Here is a 9,769-nt window from a genome sequence, read left to right as displayed (position 1 = left end):
ATAAATGAGATAAATTAGACACACAGAATTACAACAATAACTTGCTTAAATTGTCTGTTAAAAGTATACACATCAATATTAAAAATGAAAATAGAAAGCCAGTTGATGCTAAATCCAATTGAAAAACAATTATCATTAAATCAAATTGGATGTAAGAAATATACATATCATCAAAAGAAGGATTATTATACAACACTATAATCCAACAATTATTATTAAAGGCTAAATGGAAGTGGGTAGAAACATATTATGACATATCCAAAGCATATGATAGTATTAATCATCAATGGATTAAACAATGCTTAATTTATTTTAATATCCCACTTGTAGTAATTAATAGTATATTATATATATTAAATAATACACAACTTAATTTGTATTATAATCAAGAAAGTGTGGGTATAATTAATGTAGAAAGATGAATAATACAAGGTGACAGTTTATCTCCACTTTTATTTGTATTATCTATTGACATACTATCTAAACAATTAGATAAACAAATAAGCAAATTAAATATTAAAATGAATGGAGAAGAAAAACAAATACAGTTAAACCACATATTATATATTGATGATTTAAAGATAATGACTAATAGCCTCGATGAAATGGAAAAAGCCTACAAATTAACTAAAGAAATATTTAATGCAATAGGATTAAAAATTAATGTAGAAAAGATGGAGATAATGACTAATATTAATAGTCAAATAAATGGTGAATTAGCTGAACTACCATGAGTAACTAATGATAATCATTATAAATACCTTGGTATTGAAATAGGAGATAAAGTAAATATCAATAAATATTGTACAAGAATATTAAATGATATATCTTCTATTTTATCATCATTAAACACTATGAAATACAGCAGCCCCAATACAATAAGAAAGATTAATAGTGATATAATCTCTAAATTAAGATATGGATTTAGTATTGTCCCATGGAAACTAGGAGAATTGGAGAAGATAGATAAACAAATAAGAAAATCATTAATTCACCTCCAATTATACAGTAGAAATATCCCAAAAAGTAGATTGTATGTTAAAATAAATGAATTTGGAATAGGATTAATATCAGCAAGAGATGAATGTGGTAAAGAATTATTAAGAATATATTTAAAATATAAGTGGAGATCAAGCACAGAAATAGGAGAAATGATAGAAGCAATAAAAGAAAGTCCAAATGGAATAATTAAAAGAATGAAGAAAGCATTTGGTAAGAATATTAATTTTAATGAATTAATGAATGTAATAGAATTAAATGAAAGAAAGCACAATGTAAAGGAAATATTTGAATGGATAAATAATGAATTAAATGATAGATATTTAAATGAATGGAAAGAAAAGAAATGTGGTGAATATATAAGATGTGCAAATGGCACTTTTAATGATAAGAAATTAACAGTAGCCACTTGGAGGTCATTAGATATAAAAAGAAATGAATTCCTCCAAATAGTAAAGATGCAAGAAGGAGTAACTATGACAGGAAGTATTAAATCTAAAATACTCCAAAATGATGCTTTAAAATATTGTAAACATTGTCATAACACAATAGCATCTATTAGTCATATATTGTTAGGATGTAATGAAAAAGAATCAAATATCAAAACATGAATATGTTTGTAAACAAATATATAAACAGATATTAATTACACATTTTAATGAATTTGATGCTATTGATTTTAATAATCCTCCTAAATGTATTAATAATGATAAAATGGTCATAATTTACAATAAAGATTTATTGGTTAGTGACCATTCTTTCCATGAAAGAAGAATAGATATATATTAACAAAATATGAAAGAAAAGAAATGATATATTATAGATGTTGTTATATGTCAAGATAATAATTTAGAATTAAATTATATTCATAAAATAAATAAATACAAAGAATTACAAGAGAAATTAAGAAATAATAGAGAATTAATATATGTAGAAATAATACCTGTTATATTATCAATAAATGGATTAATACATAAAGAGTCAGCAAGAAGATTAAAAGCACTGAAATTAAAATTAGAATTTTCCAAAATCCTACGAACAATAATAATAAAAAATATGAAAGACTTAATGTTTTACACATTCAATTCTGGCAGCACATTAGAAGAAGAACAATCTAATGCGAGCATGCTAGAAATGAACTCAATAACACCAATAGAGCATATCGGAGAAACTGAAATAAACACTTCTCAGTATGAAGAAAATCCAATAGGTGATATATCTAATAATTGACCTTTTTTTTTTTTTTTGTGTTTTTCTTTGTATTTCTCTTCTAATCCATTTTTCCTTTGTATTTCATTTATTATTATTATTTCTTTGCCATTTATTGTTATTGACATTCATTCTTTTATATGACAATGGATTTCTATGTTTTGTTTATTTTTCTTTATCATACACATTGTTATTGCTCAATATCCTTGAAACACCATTTGTTAATTTCTGTGTTTGAAAAAGAACTAAAAAAAAAATAATAAAAAAAATAAGAAAGGAAGAAAGAAAGAAGTAATGGTACTAAGAAAATCAACAATCAATCGATATAAAATTGAAAGACTTGCATATTTATTTATGGAAAGTGAAGCATTTCCATCAACAAATAAGAATTCATTTAAAAAATTATTTGTAAGAATTGTAGAACAAATACTTCATGATGTTATTAATAAAAATGATGAAATTAAAGAGAAATTAGTAATTGGGACGATTATTCAGACGTTTTCAAGATATTCAACTAAATCAATGTGGAAACGATTTTCAATAAAAAAATTTGGAAGTGAATATACAGGACTTGAATTAAGAAATTGTTTTTTAGCGTGTTATAGAAGATTATTAAATTTAAGAGTTTCATCAAGAATTATTGATCAAATTATTAAACTTCTTCATTCATTTAGAAATAATTGTTGTCAACAATTTCTTACATTAAATAAAAATGAATTTCATCCATTTTTCTTAACAGAAAAATATACAATTTCATATATTAGTTATCTTTATAAAAATCATCAATATTTTAACATTATTCAAAAAGCAAATGCTTTTCCTGAAGTAGAAATTTTAAATGCTAGTTGTTATTTTAACGGTTATTTGGCAAAAGCTGCTTATCAATATTTTCTTAAAGATCCTCAAAAAAATAGTAATTATGTTGATCTTTCTATTAATTATTTCTGTAAAGCTATTTCTTCTTCAGGAGGTTCTCCTTATTATATCTTTCAATTTATTTCTTTTCTTAGAAATGAAGGTGAAGAAGATACTATCATTGAAGAATATCAAAAAGCTCTTGATAAAAAAAATTTTAGATTAATGTTATTATCGTTTGTTTATTATTCCTTTTTTTGTTTATTTCTTTTATTTATCACTTAGTTTAATTGAACATGAACCAAATAAATGTGATATTATTCATGACATGTCTTCTTTTATGGAAAATTATCTATCTCAATATCCTTATGATCATATTGGTAAAAAAGTAATAAAATCTGATTATATACCATCATCTTACTCTCTTACTCTTCAAGTCTTTGTTTCTAGGTTTGAATTTCCTTATTCAGAAGATGAATATTATGAATTATGGCGTGATTTTAAGATTTATCTTGAAAATAATCAAATCCCAGACATATCATCAATTTATCCTTTCTCTAATCATATCTGGAAAAGAAGACATTTCCCTTTATTTTCTCATATTGTTAAAACAATGGACCTTAGATTAATTGAAATAAAAAAAGTTGTCTTTAAATTAATATATAACACTGAATGGAAATACAATTAATTTATTCTTTTATCTTTTTCTTTTTAAATACCATTTATTAAAAATAAAAAAAAGAAAAAGAAAAAAATCTTGGTTCTTCATTTCATTTATGTCAAACAGTAGTGAATCTGAAAGTCGTCATAGAAGAAGATCAGAATCATATTCATCTGATTATTCACCAAGACCAAGAAGATCACGTTGGGATGAAAAACCTACTGTAGTTTCAACATTAATTGATACAAATGAAAAACCTGATGCAACACCTGCTTTAATTTCAAATGATATTGGTATACAAAATAAAATTGAATCATTACCAGATGTAAAACCAGGAGAACGAGCATTTTTTGAAGATGCTTTAATACAACGAGATGAATCAGAATTATCAAGTGAAGAACGAAAAAAAATTCAACTTAAAAGATTATTATTAAGAATTAAAAATGGAACACCTGCAATGAGAAAACAAGCATTACGTCAACTTACTGAAAGAACAAAAGAATTTGGAGCAGAAGTATTATTTGAACAAATTTTACCATTACTTATGTCAATAACTTTAGAACAACAAGAAAGACATATTTTAGTAAAAGTAGTAAATCGTATTATTTTTAAATTAGATAGTTTAGTTCGTCCATTTACTGCAAAATTATTAGTTGTTATAACACCTTTACTTGATGATGCAGATTTTATTGCTCGTGTAGAAGGAAGAGAAATTATATCAAATTTGGCTAAAGCTGCTGGTCTTCAAACAATGATAGCAGCTATGAGACCAGATATTGATTCACCTGAAGAATCAATTAGAAATACAACAGCTCGTGCATTTTCTGTTGTTGCTGCAGCAATTGGAATACCATCATTACTTCCTTTTTTAAAAGCTGTTTGTGGATCAAAGAAAAGTTGGTATGCACGTCATACAGGATTAAAATGTATTCAACAAATTGCTATTTTAATGGGATGTTCTGTTCTTCCTCATTTATCAGCACTTGTTGCTATTGTTTTTCCTAGACTTAATGATATTGAAGCTAATATAACTAAATTTGCAGCACTTGCTATTGCAGCACTTGCAGAAGCATCATATCCATATGGTGGAGATGTTTTAGAACAAACATTAGAACCAATTATTGAAGGATGTAAACGAATGAGAGGAAGATTACTTGCATCTTATATTAAAGCAGCAGGACAAGTGATATCAGTTGTTGATGAAGAAATAGCAGCGAAATATGGATGGGAAATTATTAGAGTTGTTGTAAGAGAATTTAAAACATCAGATGAAGAAATGAAGAAAATTGTATTAAAAGTAATAAGACAATGTTTAAATGTTGAAATTATTGGAAAAGAAACATCAAAAAATAATATTGCAGAAAGATTTTTTGAATCATTTTGGCATAGAAGAAATTCAGTTGATAAAAAATTAAGTAAAGAAGTTATTGAAACAGCATTATTATTATCACAAAAAATGGGTGCAAAATATATTTTAGAAAAAATTGTTGTTTTTCTTAAAGATGAAAATGAACCATTTAGAAAAATGACATTAAAAGCAATGGAAAAAGTAATTCAACAATTTGGAATATATGAAATTGATGAAGATTTAGAAAAAAGAATATTTGATGGATTAACATTTGCTTTTATTGAACAAACTTCTGGTGATGAAAATGCACAAGCATTACAAAGTATTTCATTTATAATGAATTGTTTTAGTGAAAGAGTAGTTCCTTATCTTGAAGCATTTTCAGAAAATATTAAATGGAGATTTCATAATAAATCACCAAAAATTCGACAATGTGCAGTTGAAATTTTAGGGAATATTTGTGGATTATATATTAAATGTAATCAAAAACCAACATTAATTGATCTTTGTGAAATTTTATATGAATTATTAGGAGAGTCAAATACAGAAGTATTGGCTTCTACTATGATTACTCTTAAAGAAATAATTTCCTTATGTAATTTAGAAGAAATAAGACCATCTATTAGTGATCTTGTACCTGGTTTAACTCCAATATTAAGAAATACTAATGAAAGAATTGAAGAAGCATGTATTGGATTAATTGGAATTATTGCAAAGAAATCAGCTGATACAGGTGCTGAAATGGTTCATTTAAAAGAATGGATGAGAATTTGTCATGAATTACTTGATGCATTTAAAGCACATAAAAAATCAATTAGACGTGCAACTGTTGATACTTTTGGAGATATTGCAAAAGCAATTGGTCCTCAAGAAGTATTAATTATGTTACTTAATAATTTAAAAGTATTAGATCGTCAATTAAGAGTATGTACTACAATTGCAATTGCAGTTGTTGCAGATTCATGTGCACCATTTACTGTTATTCCATCATTAATGAATGAATATCGTATGCCTGATATTAATATTAAAACTGGTGTATTAAAAGCATTTGCTTTTTTATTTGAATATATTGGAGAAAAAAGTAAAGATTATATTTATCCTGTAATTCCTTTATTATGTGATGCTCTTGCAGAAAAAGATGCTGTTCATAGACAAACTGCATGTACTGTTGTAAAATTTATTTCATTAGGTATTTATGGATTAGGTTGTGAAGATGCTTTGATTCATATGTTAAATTATGTTTGGCCTAATATTTTTGAAACTTCTCCTCATGTAATTAACGCAACATTAGAAGCTCTTGAAGGTATTAGAGTATCATTAGGAGTTCTTGTATTAATGCAATATGTTTTACAAGGATTATTTCATCCAGCTCGTCATGTAAGAGAACCATATTGGAGAGTATATAACAATATGTATATTGGGAATCAAGATGGTTTAGTTGCTGCATATCCAGTACTTGAAGATGATGAATATAATATGAATCGTCGTTATGAATTAGAAATATTATTATGATTGAAAATTTCTTTATTTATGTTACTTTTTTGTTTTAAATTAATTATAATAAAAATTAAATGTAAGTCAGAGGATCAAGTAATCATGTAATATTCATAGTTTAATAAAAACTTCATCATTCTTACATCTTATTATATAGGATTTTCATAAGTATCAGTGAAAATAAAATTATGGTGTAGATTAATTATGGTATTTAAATTATTGATTGAAAAAGGGTTTTTTGTATTTATTTAATTCTTAAATAAAAAAAAATTCATTTTTCAAATGAAGGAAATATAACAATTTTTCATTCCATGGTTATTATATAACAGTCATTGTGTTTTGTAAAGAAAAATAAACAAAACATGAAAATCCAATGTCATACAATAAAAGAATGAATGTCAATATCAATAAATGGAATAACAATAACATTTATGGTAAATGAAATACAAAGGAAAAATGGATTAGAAGATGAAAGACACAAAGAAAAACAAATAAAAAACAAGATAAAGAATAATAATAAAGATTATTCAAATAACAAATATAAATAACAATAAATGATATACAAGAAAGAATAAAAAGAATAAGAAGTGAATAGAATAAATGAGAGTATGAAGAAATACTCAAAAAGTAAGAAAATAAAAGAAAAAGATTGTATAATAATCTTCAAGAAATATATTCAATCAAAAAGAAAAAGATAAATGAATAAATTAAAGAAGAGTTTAAAGAAAAACAAAAGACAATGAAGAAAATAATAAGCAATTAATTAAGTATTAATAGAAATAGCTTCTATTATTCCTGGCTCAGGGGAGACTAATCACAATGAGTCTTCTTCTAGCATCTCTATGGAGTATGTTTGGTTATGATTGAAGCAATATTCAATGACATCCATCATGTTTTTAATTACAAAGTTTTTTACTTCTTTCTCGATGTCAATTTCAATTTTTATTTCTTTAATTAATTTATTACTTTCTTTATTTATTATTCCATTTATTGAAATTACTACTGGATTTATTTTGACATCTTTTAATTTTTCTATTTTCATTAACATATTCTTTAATTCTTTATACTTATTTCTTTTCTTCCAATAGGCTCCATTAATATTGTGATCAGCCACATTAGTCATATCAAATATTAGACCAGTTTTATTCTTTTTATCTATCACATATATCTGATATTTTGTGATATTGTCATTCACTTTTAAGTATTATTTGTATGTTCAATATCATTTTGATGTCTTTATATTTGAACATTGTTTCATATGGAGGTTTTTATATTGATTATTTCATGTATATTTTCTTATTAATCAATATTATTATGCCAATATGGTCATGTTTTTCTATTTGTGATTTATTATGATAAATACAAGATAGTAGAATATGTTGTACTGTAGCTATCTTGTCTTTACAAAGTGTGCAGTATTTCAATCTTTCATTTTTCATTATTTTTGATTTTCTATACAAACAAAATATTGTTCCATCTTGCATTTTAGTTAATTGGAGAAATGCATTCTTTTTAATATTGATTGACTTCCATGTTTTCATTGTAGTAGTTTTATCTACTCATTTTGAATCGAACCATCTTCTAAAATTTCATTTGTTTGATGACATTTCCATTTTTTGATGTATTGGTCGGTCAATAATTTCATTTTGGATTATTCCCATTTCTTCACTACTTTGTGTCATTATTCTCAAATCATCCATATATAATGTATGATTTGATTTTGGGAATTTCTCTTCGATGAATTGAGAAATTACATTCATCTGAATGATGAAGAGTAGATTTGATAATGAATCACCTTGTAAAATTCATTTATTTAATTTAATACTACCTAGATATTCATTAAATTTATAACCGATGAATATCTTCAATCTAGTCATCATACTTTCAATTATGTCAATGATGACAAACTCATAATTAAAATATTTCAATGATTCAATTACTCATTCGTGGTTTACTGTGTCATATGTTTTCTTAATGTCATAATATGACTCCACATATTTTATTTATTTCTCTTCTTTCTGCTGCTTCATCATATAACTATTTATTATTCCTTCTTTAGCAGCTAAAGACTGTAATTTACATCTCAGTTGATTACTACTAATTTTAAATGATTCATTAATCATGTTAAGTCTAATGTGAATCTTTTCTTTTAATATGGAGGTAAATACTTTCATAATTACATTTGTACAACTGATAGGACGATAATTAGTGACGTCGTTCCTATCACTTTGTGGATTAATAAAGTTCTTCCACTTACCATGTCTAATTTGATGTTTTCAGGGAAGTTCAACCATTCATTAAAGATATTGAGAATGATTTCTCTTGATAATGACATCCTTTTCAAATAATACAAATATATAATGTCTATTCATGGTGCCTTCCAGTTACTTATTTTCATTATACTTAAATTTAATTCATTTAATGTTATTATGACATTATCATAATTTCTATATCTTTCATTCCACGAGGTGATTTGTTTTATTTTCAATTTATCTTTATTTAATATCACCTGTGTTTCATATAACGATTTCCAATATTCTAAATTAATATCGTTATTTTTGTATATTTCATTTTTTGTTTCTTCTTTATTTTAATTTTCTTGTTAGAATCAAACATGATTTTATTTGTATTGATTCTGACCCTTTCTTCCTTATTAAATTTAATTCTTTCTTTTATCATAGTCATCATATATTTTAGGTACTTTATTCTTTCTAGTGCTTTGACTTTTATTCCTTCTTCATCATATTCATTTAATTTCATGATGCACTTTATTCTGTACCATTTCCTTCCCTTGACCAAATCTTCTAGTCTATTTATTTTCTTTAGGATTTCTTTTATTTCATCAAATTTATCTCTTATTATTTTATTTTGGAGATAAAAGTGCATAATCATTGAAATATTATTCATATCGTCTTGCATATAATCCTGCATTCTGCTTCCTGACCATATCCATCTATTATTAATTTCCATTATCAATTCGTCAGTTTCTTTTCTTTTCCAGTAGTAATTAATGTTAGTACATTTTTCTATTTTCATTTCTTTTATTTTATTGATGAGAGTGTTAAGATATTCTTCATCAATTTCAGTAGAATTATTCTTTAATATGATTTTTTTATTATTGAATTACACTCTACTCTTCCTTCTATTATATAATTTACTTTCAATTTAATGTACCGTTTAGTATTTTCTTTTATTTTATGTGA

At 24.9% G+C, this 9,769-nt stretch overlaps 2 protein-coding genes across 2 annotated transcripts, besides 4 other annotated features; both read left to right on the top strand.

The window, feature by feature from the left end:
- Positions 1-2: 2 nt before the first annotated feature.
- Positions 3-2,244: a repeat region.
- Positions 2,245-2,502: 258 nt separating this feature from the next.
- Positions 2,503-3,751, top strand: EHI_049180 (uncharacterized protein; the record flags this gene model as incomplete). The annotated part of the gene is made up of 2 exons (XM_001914142.1): positions 2,503-3,299; positions 3,349-3,751. The coding sequence occupies 2 exons, from the start codon at positions 2,503-2,505 to the stop codon at positions 3,749-3,751; spliced, it is 1,200 nt and encodes a 399-aa protein (XP_001914177.1).
- An 88-nt stretch (positions 3,752-3,839) lies between these two features.
- Positions 3,840-6,584, top strand: EHI_049170 (splicing factor 3B subunit 1, putative; the record flags this gene model as incomplete). The annotated part of the gene is made up of 1 exon (XM_642773.2): positions 3,840-6,584. The coding sequence occupies one exon, from the start codon at positions 3,840-3,842 to the stop codon at positions 6,582-6,584; it is 2,745 nt and encodes a 914-aa protein (XP_647865.2).
- A 257-nt stretch (positions 6,585-6,841) lies between these two features.
- Positions 6,842-7,315: a repeat region.
- Positions 7,316-8,208: a repeat region.
- Positions 8,203-9,769: part of a repeat region that runs on past the window's edge.

The sequence above is a fragment of the Entamoeba histolytica genome, genomic scaffold (assembly GCF_000208925.1).
Source record: "Entamoeba histolytica HM-1:IMSS scf_1104750517059 genomic scaffold, whole genome shotgun sequence".
Taxonomy (NCBI): Eukaryota; Evosea; order Mastigamoebida; family Endamoebidae; genus Entamoeba; species Entamoeba histolytica.
Note: the sequence above shows the minus strand (reverse complement) of the source record. Positions and strands in the feature narration are given on the sequence as shown.